At 49.5% G+C, this 14,331-nt stretch overlaps 1 protein-coding gene and 1 long non-coding RNA gene across 8 annotated transcripts in view; one reads left to right on the forward strand and one right to left on the reverse strand.

The window, feature by feature from the left end:
* Positions 1 to 14,331, forward strand: part of MSI2 (musashi RNA binding protein 2) — a 431,132-nt gene that overhangs the window by 407,261 nt on the left and 9,540 nt on the right. For 4 of the 7 annotated variants that reach the window (XR_010117987.1, XM_063628454.1, XM_055256385.2 and 1 more), the window contains one exon: positions 14,154 to 14,308. Coding sequence is in view for 6 of the 7 variants with exons in the window: in XM_063628454.1 (XP_063484524.1) it covers positions 14,154 to 14,308 (155 nt within the window). In the remaining variant the exon portion in view is untranslated. Of the gene's footprint in view, positions 1 to 14,099; positions 14,309 to 14,331 lie in introns of all 7 variants that reach the window. The other 3 variants (XM_055256382.2, XM_055256381.2, XM_055256389.2) reach the window with 1 other exon arrangement.
* Positions 500 to 2,284, reverse strand: LOC129469585 (uncharacterized). The gene is made up of 3 exons (XR_008653075.2): positions 2,117 to 2,284; positions 1,053 to 1,111; positions 500 to 697 (listed from the first exon to the last, which is right to left on the reverse strand). It is a non-coding gene; the product is annotated as an uncharacterized lncRNA (long non-coding RNA).

Here is a 14,331-nt window from a genome sequence, read left to right on the forward strand (position 1 = left end):
TGCAACAGGGGAGTAACTGTAGGTAAAGCCAGAGAGCTGGGCAGAATCAGAGCAGGGGACCCTTGGTACTATGCTAAGGAGACTGGATTTACATGGGCAGGGCCTGTGAGATCATGGGAGGCCTGAAACTAGGAATTGACATCAGATTTGTATGTTAGACAAGCTTTGACAACATCGTCCAGGATGGATTCAAGACGCAGGACTGAGGTGGGAGGACAAGTTGTGGATAATTCATATACATTTTAAACACTCCATAGATGTTAATATGTAGCTGCTCAAGAAGCAGTAGGCCTTTTGCTGTTAGCCATAAGATGATTAACTCTGGACTCAACATCATACTAGGGGCTGGGGTGGGATACAGAATAAGTCCATGGTATGGTCCTTATCTTTAGCCGACTTCCAGTCTTCTGGGGAGGACAAAAGTACACAGCCAATGTGAGAGCTAGCCTTTAATAAGGATAGATTCCTACATGGTCAGAGAGTACCCAGCAGGCAGGACGCTTAGTGGAGGAGGCAAGACATGACACAGGCCTTGGAGAATCTGGAGTGGGAAGCTGTCTGCTAGGCAGGGAATATGGTCTTGAAGAGATAGACACAGTCAAGGTTCTGGGAGATCTTGAAAGCCATGTTGATATAGTCATAGGAGAGGGAGGTTCGTACTCTTCATGCAAGTGGAGCTCAGTAAGGACAGAACCATCTAAAGAAGATAAGCCTGGCGTTAGCTCCACAAAGAACAGCCTGACCCCTAATCCTGGGCCTGGGGCTGGGCTTGTGACCTGGAGCAAGGGGTGTGGAGTGAGAGGCATTGAGAAAGCAGACACAGGAGGGCATTCCATGGGAAATCTCTGCCTTAGTTCCCTTAACTTTCCTTTGCTTCTGCCAACAAGTTGTTATTTATTCCCTGCTTGGGGCTATTGTTTCCCACTCCCTTGCGCTTGAGGTGGCCACTGTCCCCTCTCTTTCTGCCACTCCATTTCCCTCTGTCCTTGTCTTTGCCCCCTCTGTCAAAATTTGGCTCAAAGTGCCAGGAAGCCATACCTGGTTCACCCTACCCGGGGCACCCCCTCCTTTGCTCCATGTCCTCAGTCCTCTTCCTCATTGGTGAGCTCTCCTGAATGAAAGGTGAGATTATGGGTCCTTGGAAGATGTTTTGCATGTATCTGTGGGTGGCACCTGCTTTCCCCCACAATGCAAACCATCAGCCCTCCCGGAGGCAAAGTCAGCCTAGTCCTCATTCTTCATATGGATGAGTAATTACTATGCAATTAGAAAACACAGAAAATAAAGGGGCCCTTTGTTCCTGGTTGCTTATTAATATTAATTTTTTAAAAAAGGTCTCCCTTCCCAGCGTGGGATCCTACAGAACAGGAAGCAGACAAGTAATGCTTTTGAACAGCTGTGATGGGCTGTTGAAATTAGATCTGTCACGGGATGAGAACACCACGATGGCAGCCACTCCCTGGTATAGGCTAAGAGGGTTCCAGGAAAGGTATCTTGTAAGTGGTCAGTAGAATACTAGAGACACATCCTAGTCAATTTGAATACAATAATGATAATAGATGTTAATAATAATAGCTCACATGTATTATGAGTGAGCCAAGTACCATGTCAAGCCCACCTGCCTTATCCCATTTAATTCTCATAACCCTATGAAGTGAGCACTGTCATTCTCATTCCCATTTTAAAGATTTAAAAACTGTAGTTTGGAAAGGATAGTAGCTTATCTGAAGTGGCAGAGACACGATTTGAGCCTAAGCCTGTCGTCATTCTGTCCTCTAAGCCACTGTCAGTGGACGCTCCATCGTACCAGCCCTGCGATGGCTGAGCCAGGCTCTGCAACCTTAAAACAGACACTCAAGAAAAAACCACAGCTGCTCTTAACTAAATTCTCCATTATCCTTGGGGGAGGAGATAACCCCAAATCATTTACGAGTGGCCTCAGGAGGCAGTATAAGTAGTTTTTGCACCTGCTCCTGCTGTTGCAGACACTGCCTGGCTTTGGCTGACAGTTTTCTGGTCCCTGAATGCACTCAGACCAATGTCAGACAAAGGAGGCCGCGAGGAGGCGTGGTCGTGTAAGAGGAAGCCAGCCTGAAGAGAATTATTGGAAGGGAACCTTTAGCTGAAACAAGGCTGAGGGAAGTTAGCCAATGCCCAGAAGAAACTAGGCGATGGAGCACGGGCGGGCTTCTCTGGGAAGACAGACGTCCTCTGTAGGGATGAGTCAACATTTTTTCCCACATTGCATCTGGAAGGTCGCTGGGAAGCCCCGCCCGGCCTTAGAGCTGGGAGGGGATTGGCTGCCCAGTTGCTGGGGCTTTGCTCTGAGCCAGTGGTGGGAGGGAGGGGCGGGGCCAAGGCGGGAGCAGCGGGCTTCTTGGCCAATCATCCTGCAGGGAGGCTGGGCACCCGGTACCATGGCAACCGCGAGCCGGGCCTCATTTGTTTTGTAGATGAGTAATTACTACACAATTAGAGAAAGCTAAAAATAAAGGGGCCCTTTGTTCCTGGTTACTTATTAATATTAATAAAATGGTCTGCCCAGGTCTGTGGTAAACATTTGATGCCTGGGTGCCTGTGGCAGAGGCTAGTATAGCCGGGAAAGCCACGCCAGCCCCGCTTGCCCCTCTTTCGGGAAGTTATTTCTGACTGTATCCTGGAGAGGGTGGGCTTCTGACCTTGGGGAGAAGAGGAGAGGCTCAGTATGACAGACATAGGATCCAGGATGCCCTGGAGTCGGGGTCTGTCACTGACTCAGGTGGAAAGGTGGCGGCAGCGTCACCATCCTTCAGAGAAAAGACAGACACACAGCAGCAAAGCAGACACTATGGACCAGTGTCAGAGGAAACCCTTAGTCCAGTTTTGCTGTGTCCTTCTCTGTTTTCTGGCTTTTGATTGATCAGCTCCAGGTGTGTCAAATAGTCTTTAAGTCTTCAGTGGAGGTAGCCCCCAAGACTCCAGTGACTCCCCTCCCATCTGGCTTAAAGGGCACATTCGGTTCAGGCTTGGAAATGATCTGCTGGAAGTTTACACTGTGTTCAGGGTTGTCCCCATGGCTCCCCATGCCCTGGCCTTCGAAGTTAAAGCAGCTGAGAGGCTTGCTTTCTATTCCTTCTCCCTCCTAGAGGGAGAGGTTGCCTTGTTGATTACTCCAGTAAGGACGATTAACAGCTTAAAAAAAAAAAAAAATAGAGGCAGCATAAGAGCATAGAAGGCAGAGTGGGGAATCAGAAGACTTGGTTCCAGGCCTGCTTCCACCTCTACTAAATGAGGAATTCAGACTGAAGGGTCCTTGGGGGCCATTTCAGCTCTACAGCTCTGTTTTGCTGCTGTTTCCAAAGCTCGAAATCCCTTTTCCTTGGAGATAGGAACAGGGACAGTGACAGTGCCTTAAGACCTGAGAGAACAGGCTGGGCACGGTGACTCACGCCTGTAATCCCAGCACTTTGGGAGGCCGAGGCGGCCTATCACTTGAGGCCAGGAGTTTAAGACCAGCCTGGCCAACATGGTGAAACCCCATCTCTACTAAAAATACAAAAATCAGCCAGGTGTGGTGGTGTGTGCCTGTAGTCTCAGCTACTTGGGAGACTGAGGCAGGAGAATTACTTGAACCCTGGAGGCCCAGGTTGCAGTGAGCTGAGATTGCGCCACTGCACTCCAGCCTGGATGACATAGCAAGACTCCCTCTCAAAAAAGGGAAATAAGAAAAAAGAAAAAAGATCTGAGAGAAGCGAGTGGAGAGAAAGCCAAGAGGTTCCAGGTGATAGGAAACTTGGTGGGAATTTGAAAACAGCCATGAATTGTTTAATGCATGAAGGCAATGGGAGGGACAGAAGCGGTTCCAGAACTGTGTATCATTTTACACATCTGTCCTCAGACTTCCATCCTTGGGTGTGGTTGATTAAATCTCTTAGGGTTTGATTCTGTGTGGATGGTATTCATGAATAATAGTGGACCTGTTAATAGCTGCTGTCAATGAGCAAATCAACCCAGAGATTGTGGCCAGTGCAGTGGCTCTTGAACTTTGCTGCTGTTCCTAACAGGAACTTTGATCCTGTTAGGATTACCTGGGGAGTTTTTAAACTGTGCAGTGGCCAGGCTGCATCACAGACCCATCAAACCAGAATCTAGCAGGGTGAGCCTCAGGCAGGCCCAGTGTGTAACACTGGGCTCAAGTATCATCATGTTCTTGCTGGATGTAAAGCTCCATAACGTCTCTGTGGCTGTCACTGGTACCCCAGCCTCCTCTACCTGGGAGGTGGGGAGGTGGGGCTGGGATCTCTAGCCTGCTGCTGTGGAGCCCACGGCTCTCCTGCCTCCATTGGTCTTCCCAGCAGGGTCAGGAAGGCCACCCTCCAGGGTGGACCAAGGGGTTTTTGTCCTCATAGAGGGACCTTCCTGTCTCTCTTGAGGACAGGCCAGTCCTGGCTGAGATTAAGGGCATGTACCAGTAGAACTAGCAGCCTGCAGCAACTGTAAACAGAGAAGCGGCCACCCTCCTTGACTGACCAATGGAGGCCTTTTGGTAAGGTCGGAGTTTGTTTGTTATTAAAGACCTAATTAGAAACATGAGAGGGAGCTGAATGGCTCTGTGCTTGGCTAATTAGTGACATATATGCGCCTGCTTTGAACTTCAAGGACACAGAACTATTAGTGCTTACATCAAAAATGGATTAAACTCCTGTGCTTTTATAATCATTGAAGAGCTGCTCAAGTGGAAAGTCTTTTGTGTGGATCCTCAAGGGGCTGCCCCTGGGATACCTTCCCCACCCCACCCTGCCCCCTGCCTGCTAGAGCCCCAGCAGTGAGTTTTCTATTAGATATGATTGGGCAGTAAATACCGTTCAGCCCTAGGGCGTGCCAGCTCCCCAAAGGACTTGGCTGTCAGCAGAATGGAGTGGTCTTTTAGGACTGAGATCAGCTCTCTGGGTGGCCCCCTGGGTCCAGGCACTTTCCTGGGGTGGGGGAGGGGAGTTCTAGTGAGGGCCCAGGGTTGACCAGGGCTTACTTTCCCTCTGGCGGTGCCCTCTCTGCTTCCACGCTGACCCCACCAGTACTGCAAGTCTGCTTATTCTTCGGGCTGTGGCATAGTGGAGGGTGGCCTAGTCCTCAGCAGAGAGGCAGTCCTGTATCTCTTGGGGCAGTCAGATCCTGACCTCAGGGAACCCCCACCCTGATGGGAGAGATGTTTCCACTGCCAGGGAGCTCCCAATTTGGAAAGGGCAACAGGGTCCGAGCCCTCAGGAGCTTCTACTCCAAGGTTGGAGAATCTATTCTGTATCCTTGAATTTGCAATTTCTCTGGGGCAAAGAAAGATCCAAGTAAACAGAGAAAACCTTGTCAAAGTATGATTCCAGAAGGGACAACTGAGCAGCGTAATTTAAAAAGCATGTGCCTTCAAGTTAGAGCCAGATTTGGTCCTGTCCGAGACACTGTGTGGCATTGGACACATTTCCTAGCTGCTCAAACCCTCGGTCTCCTTATCTGTAACAGGGGTTACACAGCTGCTCTCACAAGATGTTCGGAGCATGAAAAAAGATGGTGTTAAACACCTACCAACATGCCTGGCAACACAGTAGGGGCTCATAAGTATGAGTTCGCTTTCCAGCCTCACACCTGCAGAAGCTACAGCTTCTAGAACTTTGTGCTTCTTGCCTCATTGGTTTTCACCTCCAGGCCCTGTTTTGTCCCTACTAGTATCAGGCCTAACGGGCAGAGTGACATCTCATTCTTACATAGCTTTTCATCATGATTGAGAAGACTACATTAGGCTGCCTCATAAGTCTGTGGTCCTAGCCTTGGATTTCCTAGGGTTTTCTTTTGGCAGCAGTCTGTCATGCAGAAACTGGGCCTGCAGTGAGTGCAGTCACTTATATGACACAAGCAAGGATCTGAGCCTCCTGGCAGGTGGCAAGCAGGGAGGTGGCTTTCAGGTTGGAAATGGGTGCCTGAGCACATCACAGAGCAGCAACATGAGAGGGTGGCTGGCGACACGTGGGGAAAAGCCACACTGACTTCTTTTTTGAAAAAAGAGACAAATGTGCTTCAAGGACAGAGGCAGTCAATGGATCAAAGCAAAGCAGGGGGCATTTTCAGGACTGAACTAGGAGAAACTTGGAGCTACCAAACGGTAAGAGACAATAGGGAGTTGTCTCTGGGCAGCAAGCTCCCTGTCTATTTCCTGTGGAGTCTCAGACCTGGGAGGGCTGGATGAGGAAGCAAAGGCTCTGGTATCACCCATCAGGGGCCACCTCTCTGCCTTTTCTCTGCTGAGTGGTGATGGTGGCATCTTGCCTCCCCAGGGCTGCGTGCCCAGCTGCTGGGTGGTTCAGTGCAGCATGGCATGGGTGCTGTAGGTTCCGGGGAGCCTCCTCGTCTGTTATTCCTTGCAAATTCTAACCTGTGTGGGCCTGGAGTCTGAAGCCAATTAATTTAAGGAAGAGGCAGCAGGATGTTAGCGTTAAGACACCGCCTGCTTCAGCCAAACCATAAACATTTGTCTCCCGGGTTGGTTTTCCCTCCTCTTCTGAAGCGCTTTAGAGACTCAGGGTAAGGTGTTGTTGAAGCATCCATTCACGGTGGAGAGGGATCAGGAACACCATCCTGCATTTGAGACTGGAAGCCTGGTCTGGTGAAGCCTGACAGATAGTTCACACAAGCAGGACAAGCCCTGTGCCAATGCCAGGCAGGAGGGATATCCGGTCACTGCACAGGGCCCCAGTGACTGCCTCATGGCCTTTCCCTTCCCGGGGCCCTCCGCACTTGCCTCCTGCAAACAAGCCCGGTCCTGCAAACAAGCCCAGTCCCTCAGGGCCCTTGGGGGTTGAGAGAAATGAGAACTGACCTCGGCTCCAGAAAGTTATTTCCTTGGCCTCATGACAAAAGCCTGGTTTCTCTGGCCACAAGGCCACAGCCCGTTCAAGGCTGCTCCATCCCCAGAATTTACACCATGAGCAGACAGCAGTCAACTGCTAACCACCATCCTCCCTCACCCACCTTCCCAACCCACCAGTCCAGAACCCACCCAGCCTGGCCTTGGGGCTTGAGACACACTTACAGACTCAAATCAGGGCTGATAATAAAAACATACCAGGAGGGCCAGGCACAGTGGCTCAGGCCTGTCATCCCAGCACTTTGAGAGGCTGAGGCAGGTGGATCACCTGAGGTCAGGAGTTCGAGACCAACCTGGCCAACATGGTGAAACCTTGTCTCTACTAAAAATACAAAAATTAGCCAGATTTGGTGCCGCACACCTGTAATCCCAGGTACTCAGAAGGCTGAGGCAGGAAAACCACTTGAACCCAGGAGGCAGAGGTTGCAGTGAGTCGAGATTACACTGCTGCACTGTCGAGATTATATCTCAACAGAAAATGCATGGTCCTAGCCACAAAGCCTTTCTCACATAGGTCAGTTCTGGGTGTTCGGAACTTTTTCCTTACACTGATCTGAATGGTAGTGTGCTTCCCCAGCTTTACCACTCACATGTTATATGAGAGTTTTAGAACTGGCTAATAATGATATTATCTCCTGAGGGTTTTGGGGGGAGTGTGACTTGACCAGAAGCCAAGATCTTTCTACAAAATAGTTCACAAATGTTAAGTGCTAATGTCCATCAGTTCCCTACTTGAGACAGGCCAACATTAACCAGTAGACACTATCAGCACCAACCTCAGTGGTCTGAATCAGGTTAAGTTTGGAGAATGAGCAGAAACTACAACTTATCATAAGACTGGCGCCATTGTCACTGACATTTGGAATGTCTGTGTGATGCTGGCTGCCCTGTCAGCCCAGTGCATGCACAGACACTCACCATGTGTCCCGTGCAGTGTGTAAGAGGAGCCAGGGGACTCCAGATACATCAAGACTAGCATGATGTTGACACCAGGCTGAGTTTGTACCTCTCAGTAATATGTCTGTTTGTATATGCAGACAGTGAAAAAGAAATCCTATCACGTTGCTCTCTTAATCCTCCCCCAGTTTTAAAGTATTTTCTCCCTTCCCTTCTGAAATAGCCTGAATTTCAGCAGAGCTTTAAAAACTGCATTGTGTATAAAATTGATTGTCCCTGCATCTGGGTCCCTGAACTGATTTGATTTTAATTTAGCGTGTCATACAATTTTCCCAGGTTGGACATCATTGCCGATCTTCTCTACCGGTCTCTCCTACCTCCAGGCTAAGCTCTAGATGGAAAGCTTGAGCCAAGGGTTGCTGGGACATAGCTGGCCGGGCAGACTCCTGAAGTGTACCTTGCTCTGCTCGAGACATGCCAATTCATAACCGAGTGTTCTCCTTCCATTATCAGAAATAGATTTTGTCTTTTCATGCTGACCTTTCCCATTTGACCATCTGCAATTATTTACAGTGGGCACTGCTTTCAGAGGACACATGAAGGAAACTGCAGAATGGGGTCCCCAATTCTGTTCCCCAGGAAGGCCTTTGGCTGCCCAGTTGCCGAAATTCAGAGCCCTCCAGTAAAGAGTGGCTGGCTGTTCAGAGGGACTGATGCAGGCCCTCACTGTTGACAGCCAACTGGCATTGTGGACCCAGTGTCCACTGAGGAATGGCAGAAGGTTGCTCTTACTCTTTGGAGAGTATGCCCTCTGACTAGGAACATACAGTCCCCTGAGAGCCCTGAGAGTTCCCCACCTGCCTGGAGGAGTTTCTTGCTAATAGGGGAGACAGAATTCTACGACTATGGAGTTTTAAATCAAGGCAGATATAAGCATGATATAGACAAGATGAAGGTAGAGGTGTGTGTTGGAGAGTATGATAACTTTATTTAGTTTCTTTAAATTTCTCTGAAACAAAAACTCCTAAAATTCAGTGTGATGGATTAACACAGCCTCTGCCTCATAGACTATCACACAGGCTTATGACCTCTCCTGCTCTCAGTCCTCCATCCTATCGGGACTAGGGGTTGGGGATGGAGGCCGTGACACCAGTCAGCCCAAATCCCTTCTGAATTGGACTTGGCAAGGGTGGGCCCTCCATTGCATTTGCCTCCCCAAGCCACACGCACAGGCTGGGCAGGGAAGAGTCTCTCTCCCGGAAATGTACCGGGGGCCACTGCGATCTTCTGCCTGAAATGAAACCTGGCAGCAGCAGATTATTCACAAAGCAGATGACTGAAATTGTCTTGAGGGCTAGCCCTGGCCTTTGCGGAAATGTGAGACCCACCAAACCAGGAGCTGGGTCTAGGGCTGGAACTTGGTGGGCCCCTGGCTTGTTCCAAATATGTGAACTGAGCTCATCTGGAAAAGATTTCTGTAAATATTTGCTTTCTCTGGATCGGCAATAATCCAATTTTCAGGCCTTAGAGCTAGAGGTGCCCCCCTCATTGTCCTGGCTCTAGCTTTTTGCCCCAGGTCCAGTGACATCACTTAGGGACAACACAGAAATTATTGGACTAGACTTCCATACCTTTTCTACACCCACAGTGAGGCTGTTCTGACTACCACCACTTCCCTACCGTCCACGCCTAATTCCACTCTCAGCCCAGCCCCTTCTCACCACAGTTGGGCAGAGCCACATGCTGGCCAGACAGCAGGCATCTCTCCTGTCTCGCTTTAGAACCCTAAGGGAAAGGTGCCCAGTAGCTTTGGGGCCAACCCTTGCAGGTGAGAGTCTAAGCCTGCAGCATCCGTCTCTGTTAAGATCTCTAGGATAAGATTCTTGGGCTTTCCTAGGTCAGCCATCAGAGTATTTTATTGATGGTCAGGAAGTTTCTCCTTTTATCCAATGTGAAATGCCACCAACTTTCATTCAAGTGCATCTCCTCTTGCCGTCCTCGGTGAGATTCGGTGTCCTTGCTTTTGTGGCCCCCATTCCCAGGAGTCCTTTCTTCAGGCCCAAGATGATTAAATGCACCAAATGGATAAATTGGGTTTTTTGTCAATCACCTCCTGATTCATATGGCAAGTGAATTGCATTTTCCTATATCAGATTTCCCTAAATCTGCATGTGGTACCTGCCTTATTGGGCTCTGCGTACATAACTATTTCAGAAATAGGGTGTGTTTGTTTTAAATGTGACAAGTTACAGAGCTCTGTCTCTTTTTCATTCTTGAAGCAGTCCCGTGAGTCAGATTGAATAAGGAAAGCATCACTCACTTGCTACAGATGAGGACTCGGGCTTGTGAGTGGCTTCTTAGCCCAAGGCACCTGACTGTAAGAGCAGAGCTGGGGTCACAGTCAGGTCTTCTGCCTCTGAGTCCAGTGCTCCCTTTCTCTACATGATTGCTGCCTCTCTGTGGGTGCCACCTTGACTGGGAAAGCCCAGAGGATATTGGAGACTGAGGATGAGGAGCAAAGAGAAACTTGCCATGGATGCTGCTAATGAAATGAACCTGATCACCACGATGAGCCCCCAAACTGCCATCCTAGAGCAGGACTTGGCCCAAGCCACTTAACGCTCATAGCTCCTGCTGCAAAAATGCCAAGATGTTTGCAAGACATTGTCCTCTTCTGGGACAGGAGTCATAATATCCAATTTATAAACCTCAGCACTGTTTATTTATTCAACAAAGTGTGCTCCCTGCCCCCGCCCCCTCACACGCACACCCTAGCTGAGCAGTAGACAAGGTGCCCTTGCCCACTAAGAGCCATGTCCCATCCTCTGTTCCTGAACTGATCCTGGTATATGGGACCAATTCTGGCCCCCCAGAATAAGTCCCCGTGCCTGGGGAAAGGCACCGTTCGCTTAGAAAGATCACTGAGAATTGACTGGAGAATGACTTCCACAGAAAGCACCCTCAGGTGAGAGATTTGGCTTCATGCCTTCCCCCCACCCCCCAACCCCACTCCCCACCTCTCCTCTTAGAGGGAGACGGGGTTCTCAAATGACCCCCTTTCCTGTGTAGCCAGCCAGTGTTCAGTTTGTGGAGTTACGCTGACTTTGCAAAAGAAGAAAATTGCTTTGTCCCTAATGCCTTCCCACTGTCAGACAGCAGGAACAACTACTGACAAGTTTATGTGCCAAGTGGCAGTCCCCATTCTCTCCTAAGCAGCCAGAGCCGTTGCTTTTTATGAGTCTTCTCAAAGATGCATGGGTTTCCAGATGGCTTGTTCGGGGACTTTAACATGCTTTCTGGAGCCTGGGTCTTCTGCTCACAGAGACAGACAGAGAGAAGTGTCGACTGTGGAAAACAGAGGCTCCTCTCTTCCGTGCGCCCAGCCCTCAAGGGTGCGGGTTCCACTGCCCGGAAGCCTAGCCGGAGGCGGGACCAGCCAGAACTGGGTGCTTATTGCCTGCCGGCTGCGCCCTCTAGTGGGGACCCAGCAGCCCTGTCTTTCACCCCTGGCTGGGGGACATCTGCAAGGTGACTTTGAGCTGAGGCTCTGGCATCGTGATGAGCAAGTGCATAATAAAACGGGACTTGGGATTTGAAAGCTGCATTCTAATACAGTGTCTTCTCCACGGTGATTTTAGTGTCATTTGATGGAGGAGAACTGAGCAAGGAGGGGTAATATAGACCTAAGATGAGCTGCTTATTGTGAAATTCCCTTCAGGTCAACTCAGAAACCACAGGCCTCCCCACACACAGGAATGGGAGCGGCTGCCAAGGATGGGCATAACACCAACAGCCCCTTTGTCTTCTATCTAAGCCTGCAGAAGGGGGCATTTCTGGGCAGCACCCTTCTATGGGCATGCTACATCCTGTCTCCGAGGCTGCTTCTGCTGGCTAGATTAGTCTCTAGGTGGCTCTCCTGCTGGAAGAAACGGGAACCTAAACCTGCCTCTCCCCACCCGTTAGTTAGGTGGGCCTGCCCAACACCTTCCTGGGTTCACATCCAGCCAGACAAGAAAGAAGCCAAAAAACTTTCTTTCCATCTACCACTGCACCTCCTCATGCCCACCCCATCCTATTAGCCTAAAATGGAACAGGCTAATTAGTTCATTTGTATAGGGAGAGGTTTCAGCTGCCTGGACAAAACCAGGAGTCCACTGTCCAAGCTTCTTCTGTTTTCCTGAGCTCAGAAGAAAAAAGTGTGTTAGACTAAGATAATACCGCCTTTTGAATATCTCGGCTTGATATTTGCCTCCATGAGTGAGAGGGCCAAGTGTTATCTGCAAGTTGAATCTTCTATATTCAAAAATCTCCATCCCTTTTGTCTGCCAGCGCATTCCCAGATCAGCTGTTCACTTGCTCTAAGCCTCTATAATTTATTTTTTTCTTTTTCTCTTTAACCTGCTCTTTCCATTGGCCAGTTTATTCATTTCTCAGCTACAGCTTCAGAGGGGCTCACCTTCGGGCTTCCCGGCCCAAGGGCATCTGGAGGCTTCAGTTCTGTTTTCTCTGCAGTGTCAGGAGCCAGGCCCAGCTTGATTTGGTCTCCCGTGTATCTTTGTGTCTCTGTCTCAGTCTCCTGCCAGTGTGCCTTGGGTGCCTCATCAATCTCTTCCCATCCCTGTGACAAGTGGGTGAAAATCAATCCACTTCTGGCTCTTCCAGGCCCACCAGAACTGAGGGCCTCAAATCACAGGCCCCTGGGCAAGGGAGGGGCCAAAGCCAGGAGTGACCCCACCTGCATCGATGTTCTTTGCCTCTGCCATTGAAGGCAACTGGTCATTGGGCAGAGGGGGAGAAGCCAAGGGAGGCAGAAGGGAGAAGTGATTGTTGCAAGGAGCATCCCTCTGGAGCCGAAGATGTGAAAGTGTGACTCTCAGAATGTCTGGTTCTTTAAGACGGGTTAGCCGTAGCCCAAAGGTAGCCAGCCCAGACTCACCTTGAGGCTTAAAAATCAGTAAGAACTTCCTTTAACCATTAAAAAAATATTGTTTTCCATTTTGGAAAAGAAAATCAAGTTTAAACTACTAAGGGGAAATAAAGGTGAGACAAAATTAACCTGGTTAACTGGTTGACAGGCTGCGGCCCTCATTAGGGTCAGAATGATGGGATTGGGGGGGCCGAGGCAGTGTCACCTTCCGCTGCCCCCCCGATGTGCAACCCCACCACTCTCTGGATTTGTGAGTGTCAAGTCCACTCTCTCTGTAGCAAAGGTACATCCTGAGCTTGCTGTTCTCACTCTAGAGTTGACACTGCAGGATAACCAAGAGAAAGCAGGTGTTTTGGTCAGCTATGGTTTAGCTATGAATTGGTTCAGTTGGTATGTTCTGCATTCATACTTCTTTGTCTTTTTTTTTTAAACAAAAGGAAAAAAAGTTTAAATCCCCCCTTTCCTTCTCCTGCAGGAGGTGAGTGTGTGGGTGTCCTGTAGAACCATTGGCTTCCACCCCAGCTCTGGCCCCAGCCTCCAGGTTTACCATTCCCCCCCATCCCTCCCTCCATCCCCTTCTCTCCACCCCAAAAGGAAACTCTCTGCCGCCATCATTACTGTTATGTCAAGATGCCCAAACTCTCCATAACATATCCCATCCTCCGACCACGTTCAGTATTGATGACTTTCATTCAGGGTTATGAATGGGAAGGGCGGGAAGGGAGGGAGTAGCCAGTGGGGAGGGGGGAGTGGTGGGGGTGGGATGGAGAATGGAGATCTTTTTTGTCTTTTTTTAAAAAACAAAACAAATTTGTCATTTAATGGATCCAAAAACAAAAAAGAAAAAATGAAACACACACACAAAAAAAGATCAAAAATCCCCTCTGCAAAGATTTTTTTTTCCTGGACACAAATTGCTTTGTTTCCTGTCACGTTTTAATATCAATATTAACACAATGTGTAGTCTAAAACTAGTTCCTTTGTAGTTTGCATGGGATGTGAATGCTGTCTCAACGTGCCCAGATCTAGAAGACTGCATGAGCATCAATTCAGATGTGAAAAAAAAACTCTTTCTCTCTCTCTCTCTCTCTTCCATATATATCTCTATTTCTATTGTGATAATTTGGTGGGCAGTGAAGCACCTCCGGTTGGTTGCCGTAGTGTGTTGAATGACTGTTTTTTTATTCTCTATATTTTTGGAGCTCCAAGCTTCTTAGTAGTAGCCTGGGCTGAGTATTCTTGAGTCCCTGCTGATGTTTTCGCATGGCCTTGGTTGAGTGTTAGAAGTTGGGCCTCAGCTGTTTTTCTCAAGTGTTTGGCTTGTAATGACCGGTGCATGCCTGGCTTCTGGCCTCATACCCAGCTCTATTCTCTGCACACCAGTCCTGAATAGCTACAGTGCTCAACCGAATTTTGGCGCGCCCGCTTCCCCGGCAGGCTCCAACCCGGCGCGGCCCGGAGGCTTCCCGGGGGCCAACAGCCCAGGACCTGTCGCCGATCTCTACGGCCCTGCCAGCCAGGACTCCGGAGTGGGGAATTACATAAGTGCGGCCAGCCCACAGCCGGGCTCGGGCTTCGGCCACGGCATAGCTGTAAGTACCTGCCTTCCCCTGCC

The sequence above is a fragment of the Symphalangus syndactylus genome, chromosome 20 (assembly GCF_028878055.3).
Source record: "Symphalangus syndactylus isolate Jambi chromosome 20, NHGRI_mSymSyn1-v2.1_pri, whole genome shotgun sequence".
NCBI lineage: Eukaryota > Metazoa > Chordata > Mammalia > Primates > Hylobatidae > Symphalangus > Symphalangus syndactylus.